This window comes from Armigeres subalbatus, chromosome 2 (assembly GCF_024139115.2).
Source record: "Armigeres subalbatus isolate Guangzhou_Male chromosome 2, GZ_Asu_2, whole genome shotgun sequence".
Taxonomy (NCBI): domain Eukaryota; kingdom Metazoa; phylum Arthropoda; class Insecta; order Diptera; family Culicidae; genus Armigeres; species Armigeres subalbatus.
In genome coordinates, this window is record NC_085140.1 from 263053089 (window position 1) to 263069036 (window position 15948).

The 15948-nt window shown below is 40.0% G+C and overlaps 1 protein-coding gene across 1 annotated transcript; it reads left to right on the plus strand.

The window, feature by feature from the left end:
* Window positions 1-4234: 4234 nt before the first annotated feature.
* LOC134216263 (regucalcin-like) lies at window positions 4235-5770 on the plus strand. Its single transcript, XM_062695200.1, has 4 exons — window positions 4235-4467; window positions 4530-4955; window positions 5015-5153; window positions 5214-5770. The coding sequence occupies exons 1-4, from the start codon at window positions 4305-4307 to the stop codon at window positions 5410-5412; spliced, it is 927 nt and encodes a 308-aa protein (XP_062551184.1). The 5' UTR covers window positions 4235-4304; the 3' UTR covers window positions 5413-5770.
* The last annotated feature ends 10178 nt before the right edge of the window (window positions 5771-15948 follow it).

Sequence of the window (15948 nt, forward strand, 5' to 3'; positions counted from 1 at the left end):
CGCGGCTTAACATTGGGCGGCTATAAGACGGTAGACTAGCCCAAGAATACGCGCAGCAGCTGGAAGTGGCACTCCCAACGGAAGAGCAGCTAGGCGCAACATCTCTTGAAGATGGCTGGAAAGATATTCGATCCGCCATTGGAAGCACCGCAACCGCTGCACTATAGTGCAGCCTATAGGCATGGTGGCTCCGGATCAGAGAAACGACAGGTATGACGACGAATGTGAGCAGTTAGTAGAAGAGAAGAATGCAACATGGGCGAGATTGCTGCAACACCGCACGAGGGCCAACGAGGCACGATACAAACGGGCGCGGAACAGACAAAACTCGATTTTCCGGAGGAAAAAGCGCCAGCAGGAAGATCGAAACCGTGAAGAGACGAAGCAACTGTACCGCGCTAATAACACACGAAAGTTCTATGAGAAGTTAAACCGTTTACGTAAGGGCCACGTGCCACAGCCTGATATGTACTTACTTGATACTTGATGGGATACAGCTCTTCGATGAACCTACGCCGAATGGAGTATCCTTCTCCACTGGACTCGATCCTGGGCCAATCGCTTCCAGTCGCCCTGAACATTGAGCGCCCTCAGGTCCTCTTCAACTGCAGAAAGCCATCGTGTACGCGGCCTTCCACGAAGCCTGCGGCCTCTTCCGGGTTCTCTACTAAATATTATCTTCGCTTGACGTTCTTCCGGCATACGAACAACGTGACCAGCCCACCGTAGTCTGCCGTGTTGTATAAGCTTAATAATATCCAGCCCTTTTTACACCTGGTACAATTCGTGATTCATGCGACGCCGCCAGATACCGTTCTCCTGTTTACCGCCGAGTATTATCCGCAACACCTTACGCTCAAACACTCCGAGAGCTCTCCGATCAGCCTCCTTTAACGTCCATGTCTCATGGCCGTATAAAGCCACCGCAAGAATCAGAGTAGTATACAGCGCGAGTTTTGTTTTCGTTTGTAGACTACGGGACTTAAGCTGGTTACGAAGTCCGTAATAAGCCCTATTTGCAGCTGCATGTTCAAGCATAATTTGCCATAATTCATTCCGTTTCACTGAATCGTACGCCGCCTTGAAATCAATAAACAGATGATGTGTCTGCAAGTTGTACTCCCGGAATTTATCAAGGATTTGTCTCAGGGTAAACATTTGATCCGTCGTTGATCGGCCCTCACAAAAACCTGCTTGGTATTCGCCGACGAAGGACTCTTCAAGCGGTCTCAATCTGTTGAACAGAATACGGGACATAATTTTGTACGCTGAATTAAGGAGGGTTATTCCTCGGTAATTGGCGCACTCCAGTCTGTGCCCTTTCTTAAAGAGAGGGCAAATGAGGCCGTCCAACCAGCTAGCAGGCATTTCCTCGTCTTCCCATATTTTCTGTTCACCGATGCACCGTCACTTCCTCCATTCAACAAAGTCTCGAAGTGTTGCTTCCACCTGGCAGCCACTTCAGCCTGATATGTGTAAGGACATAAACGGGAATCTTCTTACAAACGAGCGTGAGGTGATCCAAAGGTGGTGGCAGCACTACGAAGAACACCTGAATGGCGATATGGCAGACGAAGATGGCGGTATGGTGATGGACCTGGGAGAACGCGTGCAGGACATAATTCTACCGGCTCCGGATCTCCAGGAAATCCAGGAGGAGATTGGACGGCTGAAAAACAACAAAGCCCCTGGGGTTGACCAACTACCAGGAGAGCTATTTAAACACGGTGGTGAGGCACTAGCTAGAGCACTGCACTGGGTCATTACCAAGATTTGGGAGGAGGAAGTTTTGCCACAGGAGTGGATGGAAGGTGTCGTGTGTCCCATCTACAAAAAGAGCGATAAGCTGGATTGTAGCAACTACCGCGTAATCACATTGCTGAATGCCGCCTACAAGGTACTCTCCCAAATTTTATGCCGTCGACTAGCAACAATTCCAAGGGAGTTCGTGTGTCAGTACCAGGCGTGTTTTATGGGTGAACGCTCCACCACAACCCAGGTGTTCGCCAATCGCCAAGTACTGCAGAAATGCCGCGAATACAACGTGCCCACACATCATCTATTTATCGACCGTATATGATACAATCGATCGGGACCAGCTATGGCAGCTAATGCACGAATACGGATTTCCGGATAAACTAGCACGGTTGATCCAAGCGACGATGGATCGGGTGATGTGCGTTGTTCGAGTTTCAGGGGCACTCTCGAGTCCCCTCGAAAAGCGCAGAGGGTTACGGCAAGGTGATGGTCTTTCATGTCTGCTATTCAACATCGCTTTGGAAGGGATAATACGAAGAGCAGGGATTAACAGGAGTGGTACAATTTTCAATAAGTCCGTCCAGCTATTTGGCTTCGCCGACGACATAGATATTATGGCCTGTAACTTTGAGAAGATGGAGGAAGCCTACATCAGACAGAAGAAGGAATCCAAGTGGATCGGACTAGTCATTAACACGTCGAAGACAAAGTACATGATAGGAAGAGGTTCAAGAGAAGACAATGTGAGCCACCCACCGCGAGTTTGCATCGGTGGTGACGAAATCGAGGTGGTAGAAAAATGTGTGTACTTGGGCTCACTGGTGACTGCCGAAAATGATACCAGCAGAGAAATTCGGAGACGCATAGTGGCTGGAAATCGTACGTACTTTGGACTCCGCAAGACGCTCCGATCGAATAGAGTTCGCCGCCGTACCAAACTGACAATCTACAAAACGCTCATTAGACCGTTAGTCCTCTACGGACACGAGACCTGGACGATGCTCGTGGAAGACCAACGCGCACTTGGAGTTTTCGAAAGGAAAGTGCTGCGTACCATCTATGGTGGGGTGCAGATGGCGGACGGTACGTGGAGGAGGCAAATGAACCACGAGTTGCATGAGCTGCTGGGAGAACCATCCATCGTTCACACCGCGAAAATCGGACGACTGCGGTGGGCCGGGCACGTAGCCAGAATGTCGGACAGTAGACCTCGGTAGACTGCGTGGTTGGCGACGTGTAGCCATGGACCGAGCCGAATGGAGAAGACTCTTATATACCGCACAGGCCACTTCGGCCTTAGTCTGAATAAAATAATAAATAGGGAGTCAATTTTGTTGAGGAAAATCATTGTTTTCAATAGTTTTTCAAGCGAATTCTTAAGGTAAGTTGCATTTAACAGGATATTTAAAGCACGACGTAGCAACTGGAACCATCGTAAAGTTTATAAATATGATAAATCTCATTAACTGAGGGTACGGTTACCATAATATTACAAAGTTGTCCATGTGAAAATGAGTCGATTCATTAGGGTGTCCATATTACCTCCAGCCCCTCTATCTTCAGCTTTCGTGACATTAACTGAGTGAAATAATATTATTTAAATTATACTGTACTTGAATCAATAAAATAAACTGGTTTAAATATTATTAGCATTCATATACCGAGCGAATCTGTATCTCCTAGGAAAAATGACCAATATTTGTGTTTTCAGGTTTTGGCGCAATTTGGCTTTTCTACAACAATGATATAAAGTTTTGAAGCTAAATTCTCATTGGGCCAAAAATATACATGTAAATTAAATGCAAGGAAGTTTTAGATGGAGAGATGAGCCAGCCTAGGGCTGAAAATCTCTTTAATAAAGATATAAAAAAAAAAGTTTTAGATAGAAGAATGATGATAATTTGAAACGAAGATTTCTATTTGATTTGATAAATATATCCTTCAGAGCATGAAATATTCACTTTCATGAAGCACATTCACTCCGACTTTTGACATTCGTGCTTTGATTATTCAATTGATTACCACTGAGTATGGTAACTGCGCGTGAAAAAAGCAAAATTACCCTTGATTATATTGACATTTGGCGCTAAAAATGCCCCTCAATTATACGTCGGGATTAGATCTATGCGTGTATTTATTTAAATCATCAAACATGTGCTCAGTTTTACCATTATTTAATAATTTGTGATATTCAAATAAATATTCACTGACCCATATTCATTCTGAAAATTGACGGTGCAGAGCCGAATATGAATATGTTTAGAAGTTAAGTGACAAAGAAGGCCGAAGCTGACCCATAATAGTGTGAGGAGTGTGTAATATTGAAAATCAGTACCTCATTATAAATATTTGATATTAACTTTGCGTTGATGCAATACTTATTATTCACTATCGATAAATTGACATTAACAAATCTAAATACTGCATATCTTATCTCTATTGACGCGTTCCGGCATATAGCTCCATATAAATTATTAGCAAAGCAACCTGCACATTGCATCCATCAACATCGTACCTTATCATACCATTGAGGGAATCAACCAGCGATGGCCAACTACAAGGTGGAAGAAATTTCTGCTCCAAAATTAGACTTGGGCGAAGGACCGCATTGGGACATCAAGTCCCAAAGTTTGTACTTTGTTGATTTGTTTGAAGCGACAATCCATCGCTGGGACTACCGAGAAAATAAATCCTATTCGGCATCGGTTGGTAAGTCCCACGAAGTATGACGTAATTTCAATAATTTCGATCAAAAAAACATTGCATTGCAGAGGGCTGCACATGGACATCATTCATCATTCCGGTGAAGGGCAGAAGCAATGAATTCGTGGTAGGTGATGGAACGCGCCTTGTATTGATTACCTGGAACGGCATCGCTGACAAAGCGAAAACTTTGAAAGTCATTGCCGATCTTGGAGATACGGAGAAAACCAACCGATTCAATGATGGGAAAGCGGACCCGAAAGGACGTTTGTTTGCCGGTACGATGAAAGCCGAGCACAGTGGAAATCCGTTCGAAATGAATTCCGGGAAGCTGTTGCGATTCCATGCAAAAAGCGGAAAGTTCGTGGAACAGTTCGATAGGGTTTTCATCTCAAACGGGCTGGCGTGGAATAGTGAGGCCAACAAATTCTACTACGTGGACTCTGGAGCGTATGCTATAAAGGTGTTCGACTTTGATGATAATGGTGATTTAAGTAAGTTCATTAGTTAAAAAGCGTAATCGAAAACTAATTTGATGGTTTTTGAATTCTAGGTAATGGAAACCTGTTTTTCGATATTAGTGAAAATAGTAAACAGCCGAAAGAATTTCCAGACGGCATGACCATTGATACCGAAGGAAACATCTACTCAGCTATTTTAAACGGCTCAAGAGTTTTAAAAATTAGTCCCAGGTTTTGTAGATAAGATATCCTTAATGATTATTCCTTTAATTCTAACTATTTTTTCGACAGCGGACAAATTCTACAAGAGATAATGATTCCAACAAAGCAAATAACATCGGTGGCATTTGGTGGTCCAAACTTAGATGAACTCTTCGTTACAACGGGTAACAAAACATCAATTGAAGCGCAGGGGCCACCTGCAGGTGCTACTTTTAAGGTGTCTGGGCTTTGTGTCCGAGGGTTTCCGATGACGGAATTAGAACTATGATGTATTCGGACAAGGATCTGTTTTCAATTCTTCTGTACGATCTGTTATAAAGGAGTTGAGCAATCCACCTCAGTTAACAGCACAAGGATAATTGCACATTATCCTTTGATCGATATAGTTTAAAAGAAACTGATTACCAAGTTTGGCATCCTTTACTTGAAGATTCCTTGAGGAACGTCTTTTCATGATTTTCTCTTGAACAGCATGTATGTTGAAAAAATAAGTTGACTTCCGTGATCTGACCAAGTTACATATACCTACAACAAATTACAAAATTCATGTTTTATATTTATTGTGAAATAGATTGATGAGTACTGTGGACTGTTCGGATAATTATAAATACATTTTGTTGAATTGATTTTTTTTTTTAAGTTGCCTACTGTATAATATTTACTGCATACTAGTTTATTACAGGGTGGGAAAGTACTACTCGTGTTTTTTCTTTCGATCATTACGTCATTACTTCAATAGTTGCATATTAAATATCAATGTAGGGTTACTGCTCCTCGACTCACTGCTCCGACATTCATCCGGGAAACAAAGCAATGAAAAGAAAGTCGATTTGTTTCGTATTTTTGGGATTTTTTAATTTTTTTATTTTTGCTTCACATACCTTCAATCACGAAATTTGGAAAACCTCGGAAATAAGACAAAACTTTCAATCGCTTAGGGAGATCATCGACAATGACCATTGGTTAGACTCGGAACAGGAGTTAAACCACGGTACGCCGAGCAAGCGAGACCAAAGTTCTCGGTCATTCTGCTTTTTGGGAACATATTTACCAGATTATTACATGTTTACATAATTAACATTGAACTATGTCATAAATAATTATTCAAAAGCCACGAATCACAGGTGGTCATGTCAGCAAGAAATGATAAAACAAAACAAAATCATGAATTGATATCTGCTTCTGTGTGCGATTAGGTTTTTTTTTCGATAAGATTCCAGAATTGTCTGGAATTTCAACCAATAATTGAAAGTCCAAGTACTCGGCAATCCACACCGCAGTAACATTTTGGCTTTATAATGGTTTTAAGGCACTCTTGTAGAGCAAATTATGGTCTTCAAGAACGTTATGAAACTAAAAATTTTATTTGGGCATATTGATTCTTGTATCATTATTGATTTAATGGCATTTATCGGTGCGTACAATATTAACTGCTCAGAGTGAGCGCAATGAAGCAATGAAGAATAGAATGGATAGATATTGCAAGCAAGCGAAAAGTGTGAAGTGACCAAAATTTGAATATTTTTGGGATGATGGCAGAAATAAAAGAAAGAAGGAAGAAGGAAAAATTAGATCTTTTTAAAAATTTACCGTCGGCGGCGTGAACTGATTTCAAAAGTCAAAAATTGTCCGGAGTTTTTTCGGAAGTTCCTCAACGAATTCCTTGGGAAGTTTTAAAAAAAATTCCTCCGGAAGCTCCTGCGAAAAATCCTTTAGAAGTTCCTCAGAAAGTTCCTTCAAGAGTTCAAACGGAGATTCCTCCAGGAGTTTTTCCGGAAGTTCTTCTAGCAAATTCCTCCAGACGGTCCACTTGGAATTCCTCTGAAAGTTCCTCCAGAAATTCCTCCAGAAAATCCTCTACAATTTTTTCCGGAAGTCCCTCCAGGAATTCCTCCAAAAGTTCCTCAGGAACTCAATCAGGCCTGGTAGCGGGTCACTAAAAAGTCTTTTTTTTTGACTTCAAGTCACTAAATTTACTTTTTCTCGCAAAAAGTCACAATTTTCAACTATTTTGAAAATATTGACTTAGATTTTTTTTAATAAAGCTTTATGTATCCGTCCGATGATCCTTTGATCATGGCGGAATATAAATTACGGATCTTAAAAAAAATGATCGCTCAGAAACTTCGCCAGCCATTTAACTCGCTGTTGTTATTGGCATTTCACCAGTAGCTAACTATAGGTGTTTTACGTCACAATTTATAAATTGGTATACAGTCATGCGAGCAGGAGACCTGCCGATTCCGATTTTGTTTTTAAGCTTAAATTTTATACAGTAGGGAAAGGTGGGAAGACTTGATTTCTTGGGAGACTTGATCCTTTAAGAGACTTAATTCTCCGCAATTTTACCGAGAACTATTTTTTTTATCGACAACCTTATTTACTCTATTATTTACTGTGTTTAGTCCCTCCTAAAGATGTTTGTAACTGGCCACGCAAAACTTGAACAATTTCTTCTAATAATGACAAAATGCTATCATTTTTTCACCGCAAATTTCGTAAATATGCTAAATCATCTTCACCGATAAAAATGCCAACATCCCACCACATTTTCAGGATAATTGGATTTTGAGTGAGACTTCCCAATATAAGATGCTAAAGTAGAGGCGACATACGTACATATTGTATGGGAAAGGACCTATAAGGCCTCCACTTTAGCTTCTTATGTGACATCATATACGATCTTGTGTTGACTGGGTTGATCCTTGAAACTTGAGAAGTTTGGCAAAAAAATTCAAGAAAATATAAATTGTTCTCAAGCGTTCAATCCCAGGCTGGTTGTACCGGAATCTTCATAATTTTTGTTTCGTTTTCTACCAAAACGATCCGTACTGTTATTACTTTTGTACTTAAAATTCCAATAACTTTCGTGGCACCTATGACAAATCGTAGAGTTCTCAGCATCTTTCTTAAGTAGGTGTACAGCTAATCCAGTGAACGTAATTTTCCCTCATTCTCACAAGAAGAAAATGCTCATTCACGCAGATTTTTTGCCTAAAAATCGTTTTTCGAAAAAAAAAAAAACAGGTCTTATGATTGATTATCTTGTTTCGCTTACTTCCAGTAGCGTAAAAATGTGATCTGCTCGCAAGACCACTCATAGTTTTGAGTAGTCCTGCTTTTGACTGATATTTAGTAAAATTTCCGTGGGATTGAAAGAGAGGGCAATACAATTTTACTTAGTCACTGAGTAGATAAAAGATAGCGTTTCGTTTCTCTTCTTAGTTCGTTCTAAGAGAAAAGAGTGCTGAGTGAAAGATGTTTTCCGCCACAAATTACGAAAAAAAAGATTTGGTCATTAAAGTCACTGTTTTGAGCGACATCGGTCGCTACCAGCCCTGCAATTCTTACAGGTACTAAGATCAAGGAGGGTTTCTCGAAGTGTGATAATCCATACAAAATTGCTGGATGCTTCATACAAAAAGTGTGACATGAAGGGGAGGGGGGTCGAAAATAGCCATTTTTGCAAACGTAATTAATGGATCTTTCCTAAACGCCGTGTTCGAAACATTCTCGTTTATTTGGGAAAATCTTGATCTCGTGATAATCAATGATTCAGCAGAACCACAGTTGAGGATAAACCTGTAAGAATTGAGTCCCTGAGGAAGATCCCAAACGGACCGAAACGTCGCTGTCGTACAAGATTAATTCAGTCTTGACAAAATGCTTTTATTTTGTCACGACTGAAAAGCCATATCTAAAGCAAAAAAGTTCCTCCAGTAATTCCTTCTATTGGTTTTCCAGAAATTCCCCAAGTAATTCCTCCGGAAGTGACTCCAGGAATTCCGCCGGAGGTTCCTCCAGGAATTCCTCCGGATGTTTTTCCAGATTTTTTTTTCCGTTTATAGTGGTTATCTAGAGACTGCCACTTGGCCATATCTTACATTTATAGTGGTCATCAGGAGATTGTCGTGTAATGTTGGGTTTTATTGTTCGAGCTCATAAATTAATCTTGAAAATCATCCCTAGAGCGGAATAAAACATACAATGTTACTTGGAAACACTCAGTAATCCTCTTAAATACCTCGAAAGCTTGTTCAATTATACCTACGCGTTCAGCAACAACACCGTCATTGATTATTTCGATATGCTTTACAAATTACTTGAAAGATTCATTTCGTCACCATGCGATCAAATTATGGAGTGAGTTGCCATTAAACTGTAAGCATGAATTATTTTTTTATTCGTTTAAGAATAGTATTGCATTATTTTTTACCCATAGTTAAAGTGCCATCACCATGGCATTCTGCAATTAGTTATAGTTATGATATCATATTCTTTGAAAACCTATAAAGGTTTTAAAGGCTATTAGGGTAACGGTACTCTTAGTAGAGGTAGCACCAATAGTGGAGGTAGAAGGTTTAATAACATTTTTCGTTATAAGCAAATTTATTAGATGATCAGATGATTTTCTAATGTGTTGAACCTGTAGATATCGCATAATTATAGATTTTTTTAAATATTTTCCTTTGTGGATTTACATAGAGTAACGTGGGGCAAGTTGGCGCACCTAGCTTTTGCCTTAGAATAACTTTTGAAAATTTGATTTGGTTTGAAAGTTTGTTTTATTGTCTTCGAAGCTTCTTATTACATTTCTGATATATTCTATTTTAATTTGAGAATAAGATAGTTTTTGCAGAACATTAAATGCGCACACTTGCCCCCTGTCTGAGGTAAAGACAAGAAAGATTGGCTAATTTTCAATAATTATTGTAAAAATTTTCATTCCGCGTTCACTATAATTTTAAAAAGGCAACTATTCATTTGGTAAGGTCTTGCCCAGTAAGAATACCCCCTTTAAATTGTGAGCCTTTTATTCGAACAATCAGAATGTCGGCTCATCGATGAAATCAACAGCGCACACTTGTCCCAGCGCTATTTAATGTTATAAATTATGTTTACAAAAAAATATATGTATTTTGTTAAAAAAAAAATAGATACTAGTATTTTTTATTATTTAAAGAATCAGCACGATCAATATTTTTTTAAAAGCGAAACATTAAAGTGATAAACACTGTGTAATGAGACTCTTCCTTAACACTCTATAGACCTCAGGGCAAATCAGGGATGATCGATCAATAAATTGGCACTTACCTTTACGTATAAAGCCTCACAATTGATTCCGGTTTCTTCTTCAAAATAAGGGAGTTTGATTAAAGATCCACTTTATGATTTATCTAACTTTGAATAATTGGCAAATTTGGTTATTCTAGAGTGCTCATAAGTCTTAATTTATTGGAAAAGATACTAGGAAAAATTAGACATGCGCAGTGTAAGAAACGTTGGCTAGCTTTGTTGCGGCCGGTCGGTTGGGCGCCTTAGAAGGTTCCGTGTAGACTGTCGGCTCGTTTGAAGGTGGCAAACAGTTGGGGCTTGGGCAAGAGTATCAACCACATACCTGTGTGCGATAAGGGACTCGCTGATGTTGAATCGCTGCGTGAGTGGAGAGAAAATTGTTGTTCGGTGCTAATAGCTCTTTCGTGCAGATCGTGATGGTCAGTCCTCTCCTATCATCGATGGTCATTCGGGGCTAGGGCGATGAGAGCGGTCCTTTGTCGGTGTGCGACAAATCCAACCTCAGACGTCGTTGCAATCCCCCCGGAGGATGGGGCTTTGCGCTCCGAAAACACGTGCTCTTCAGTCGTTGAGAGGTGTTGGTGCCTGGATTTTCGTCTCGTCGGGTAGCGATGACGAGGAAACCAATTCCACAAAGGATGGTTCGAAGCACGGGATGGCGGGACCGTATGGTAACGGACGGCCTAAACGAACTCGAGTGGAACACCAGATTTTTCGCCGTGTCACTGTGCACTGAGTGGGTTTCACTGAGGGATATTCTGCCAAAAATAAAAAAAAACGGGCATGCGTTCACCGATAGACCTCTAGCGGGACCAGACGAACGATCCCGGTCTAATCGGCATGCTTTTGGTCCTTTTGGACACCACTTAGGTTAAGATTAATCCCTAAAAAAACTTTCACACAGTGAATAGCCGAGACACGAGGCTTATGCACAAAATCACGCCCGTTTGTAACGTTTTCTACTAAAGAGTAGACTTTACTCGAGTAAAAACCGCGATCCCGTTTACTGGTGTTATAATTTTAACGTATTCCGAAGATCCAGAAACTATTCACGTGTCATCCGGGCTTTTATTTCCTCATCCCTCTTGATCTCAGTCGCACTCACTCTTAACCAGAATCCTGCTAAACAGCCCATTTTCGTATTTTCTTTCCTTACTTTGACGCCATGTTTCGGAAGCTCTTTAGGTATCCTCAGTTGAATTCTGCGATGAATTTGATTTGACGGTTGATTTTAGTATTTCCTATCTGAGTGGGTTATTTAGTATACTTCTGAGAGTGGTTTGGCGCTATTTTTTAGTAGTCTATCTACTACAGGAATTAATAGTTATTTTACAGGTGTGGCCTCCATCGCCATATTTTTACACAAAGCTATTAATTTCTGTTTAATGTTAGTCAATTCTGTTCATATCTCTTATATATTTAAATCTGATAATAATTCAATAGTACAATTTTGATATTTCATATATGTGATTTGCCCTTCAATGGGATTTAAAGATTTTAAATTTTACCACTCTCACTTCCATGTACGGTAGCCTAATCTGCAACCCGTAAATGAGATCCACAAACATTAGTTTTTTTTTGGTATATATCGGAAATGAACCACATTTATGAGTCGGCGACAACACTCGCCTGTATTAGACTATCGTGCATGGGCACAGACTATTCATAGAGATGTGTGGGAATAAAGAAATATAACAAAATTTATTATCGAGATGGGCTTTACATGTATGGATTGTTACCCGTTGGTTACAACTGGATTCTGTTTTTACACGATTTACCTATCTGGATACATGTTTGGCTACAGCGTCGATACACTTATGCCTGGTGTACTGTAAAGCTCCATAATCGTCAGTTTTTGGCGATCTTCCTCCATTTTCTCCGAACGTTCAGGGTGCCATTTCCGATTCCACCGCGTACAGCCAGCGTATTCGTGGCCTTCTACGAAATCGCCCGGCCCCTATCTGGTTCTCTGTTGAATATTGTTTTCGCTATTCTTTCTTCCGACATTCGCACTAAGTGACCAGTCCACTGAAGTCTGCCGTATTTCACACGATTCACAATATTTTCTTCTTTGTTCTTTTGATACAGCTCATGATTCATGCGTCTGCGCCACACAACATTTTGTAGTATCCCTCCGCGTATTGTACGCAGCACTTTTCGCTCGAAAACCCCAAAAAGCTCTCGGGTCGGCCTCTTTTAACGTCCATGCTTCATGTCCATAAAGGACCACTGGTACATTCAGAGTTTTGCATATAGCAATTTTCGTTTCCATCTGCATGCTGCGGGACCTAAGCTAATTACGTAATCCGTAAAAGGCCATATTCGCAGCAGCAATACGTCTTTTCACTTCACGGGAAACGTCATAGTCACATGTCACAAGCGTTCCAAAGTAAACAAATTCTTCAACAACTTCAAACCAGGCATTACAATATCATCTGAGCACAGGATATCATCTTTGCTTGTGCAAAGATATTATCCCTAATCAAAGAGCACTCTGGAAAGATATTATCATTTGAGCATTTGATGATGATCCTGATAGCCAGCGCGGTTCGGGGTTTGTTCACGTTGCGAGAGCATTGCTACAACAAAAGCAGTAAAAAAAAACTTTTGTCCATGGCGAACATTGCACTTTGTTTACTGAGCAGATAGATAACTTAGATCGATATCCCAGCATATCATCAGTATCTTTGCTCCAAAGATTGAATGATGGGATAAATTGCAATGCCTGCTTCAAACACATCCCTATCGAGCACTACCTCTTCACCAACACCACTAGGTCTTCCTCTATCTCTACCTGCCACCATGTACTTTGACTTGGTTTGCAGCGTTTGCAAAATAAAGTAATGCGTTCGATTTTGAGATGTAATAGATTCACGTCCTCCTCCTTTTTGTTGGACGCTTTACAATGGTTATCAGTGAAGTAGAGAATTGTTTATTTGACTATGGTGTTCATTTTTTAAATAATAAATATATTGCTGCCACGATAATTGTGTAATCGAATTGAAAGAAGAAGTGACATTCATGGATATAATACTAGAAACGTGGAAGAAATAAGTACACCTTATTTTTTGCATGGTGCTTCACAAAATTCATTGTTTTATAAAGGAATAAATGTTTTCAATTCGATGCCTGCACAAGCGAGCAAGTACACTTCAAGTACAGTTCAAGAGACTTTGCATTTCACACATGAAAACTGTTTTTTAAACAGCTAGGGACACGGCAGGTATTTCCGTCCATCGTCATAGGGGCTAAAACCATCGAAAGCAACATCCATTCGCTAGAGCTCCACTATAGCAGAACGTATCTCCTGAGCTTAAGATTTGATACGAATGAGTTTGTCAAAAAAGTGTATCCTTTATTGGTTTTCGAGACTATGACGAAAAGACGAAAATACCTGCCTTAACCCTATTTATTTAAGTTTTTATTATTGACTAATTGTGTATCTTGATGAAGTTTGTGATAACGGATATTTTTGATTGGACGAATGAAAATGATTTGTTATTTCATTAGGGTGCTCACAGACTATATTGTTCGCCTCGATGATGATGATGGTATTTTATTTGTTGATGTGTTTTAACTTTTATTCTTTATGTGTAGTCTACGAAAGTTTGTGAATCGCGAGCGTAATACAGGTATAAATGACTTTTTTTGTATTTATCACTACAATTTGAAATATTTGAAACTGCTTGAAAGATACTGTAGAAAAGTAGTGAGCTCTTAAGTAGTGAATTCACACGACACAACAAGACATTTTCTTGCCAGCCCTTTTTTCTCGCGGCATTGCTGTTGTCTTAGATGCTTTCTAAAAGCAGCAAATGAGCAAAAACGAACAAGTGGCGACGGGGCATTTTAAAACCTTTAAACGCAGATCGCAAACCTTACCGTTTCTTCCATGATCCAACAAATCACTTAATTATCAATTATTTTCAGCCTTTACAAATTTAACGACGCGACTCGATAATTATGACACGTACAACACGGCAGCCATCTTGTATATTCGTAGGCAAACGGTTACGTGAGCTTACATTACATCATGTAAATTTCATGGTTCTGAAATTGAAATTTTCAGGGCTTACTGAACTCTCATTGTATACAAGTTAAAGATTTTCAATTATGAGGGAACATTAATGTAATTTTACAGGTTTTGTCATGCTCCATTTATGTGCACGACTATCAACACAAAGTTACATTAAAAAACGGCGTACATGATTATAAATTACATTATTTTTTCTTATTACATTGCTTGAAATATTCATTTTTTTTTTGCTGTGTGGTATCTACGGAGAGGTAACACAAGTTTTTAATGTTGTCGAGCTTTGTACAGTAAATTGATTGGTACTAGCAAGAATGGTTTGAGTACGCGCTTCCTGACGAAACTTATGGCTTCATGCAAGAGGTATCACAAGTTTTGTATTTGTATCGGACTCGCTGTATCACTGATGATGCTTGCGAACATCTGCAGTAGAGCTCAACGGTTCTTTTAACTTATTTTTATTTTTTGCTGGAAAGCGATGATAATTTGTATTGTTGTCTATATCTGTGAAAATAATCGGATCGTTTATTGTTTCGCAAAATCTGATTAAATTGATCACAATTAAATATCTTAAAGACCGTGTGATGGTGGTGCCGTTCCTCTGCATGCCAGGTCTCCTAATAGCGCCTTCGAGTACAATGCAATGTTGCACAATAAATTCGAAAGTGCATCACCCTGCTTCAATCCGTCTAAGGTCACAAACGAGGTTGACATTTCGTCTGCAATCCGAATACTTGATTTCGAGTCATCCAGCTTTACACGTATCAGTCTAATCAGTTTCGCCGGAAAACCATGTTCGGACATTATCTGCCGCAACTGATTTCTTTTCACTGAATCGTACGCTGTTTTGAAATCAATGTCTGCAAGTTGTACTCCCGGAATTTATCAAGGATCATCCGCAGGCTAAACCTCTGATCCGTCGTTGATCAGCCCTCACGAAAACCTGCTTGGTATTCGCCGACAAAGGACTCCTCAAGCGGTCTCATTCTGTTAAACAGGATACGCAACAGGATTTTGTACGCCGAGTTCAGAAGGGTGACCCCTCTGTAATTGGCACACTCTAGTCTGTGCCCTTTCTCATAGATTGGGCATATGAGGCCATCCAACCAGCCGGCAGGCAGTTCTTCATCCTCCCATATTTTCTGGATAATGTGGTGGATTGATTGATGCAGCTGCTCACTTCCGTGTTTGAGAAGCTCGACCGGGATTTCCACAGTCCTTCCCACAGCTTTACTGTTTTTCAGCTCATCTAGAGCCTTCTCAACCTCGTCCAGCGTTGGAGGTTCCACAGCTTGACCGTCGCCGACTAATTCCATCCTTTTCCTTAATACACCTTCATTTTCACCGCTCAACAAGTTTTCGAAGTTCTCCTTCCACCTGGCTGCCACCATAGTCTTGTTTGTCAGCAAATTTTCCTCTCGATCATTGCACATGGTGGGCACTGGCGCAGTCTTATTTAGTCCGATTTACATTTTCTCAATTTTGCACTCTTCCTAAATATTTTGCGCATAATAACTATCATGTGATTATTATTTGAATTATTCAGAATTTTTTGAAACATGTTGCAAAGATTTTGGTGGTAAAGTGAAGTCACACGATCAAAAACACGAGCGAAAAAAAATCGTGTGAAACAGAATCCTGTGTAATATTTTATGTAAAAACTACATCAAATTGCTTAAAATACAAATAACTTCA

Excerpts from the sequence above, each read along its gene's own strand:
- LOC134216263 (XM_062695200.1), top strand. The coding sequence starts at position 4,305 with ATGGCCAACTACAAGGTGGAAGAAATTTCTGCTCCAAAATTAGACTTG. Across the intron at positions 4,468-4,529 it reads ATCCTATTCGGCATCGGTTG|AGGGCTGCACATGGACATCA; the intron begins GTAAGTCCCACG and ends ATTGCATTGCAG. Across the intron at positions 5,154-5,213 it reads GTTTTAAAAATTAGTCCCAG|CGGACAAATTCTACAAGAGA; the intron begins GTTTTGTAGATA and ends TTTTTTCGACAG.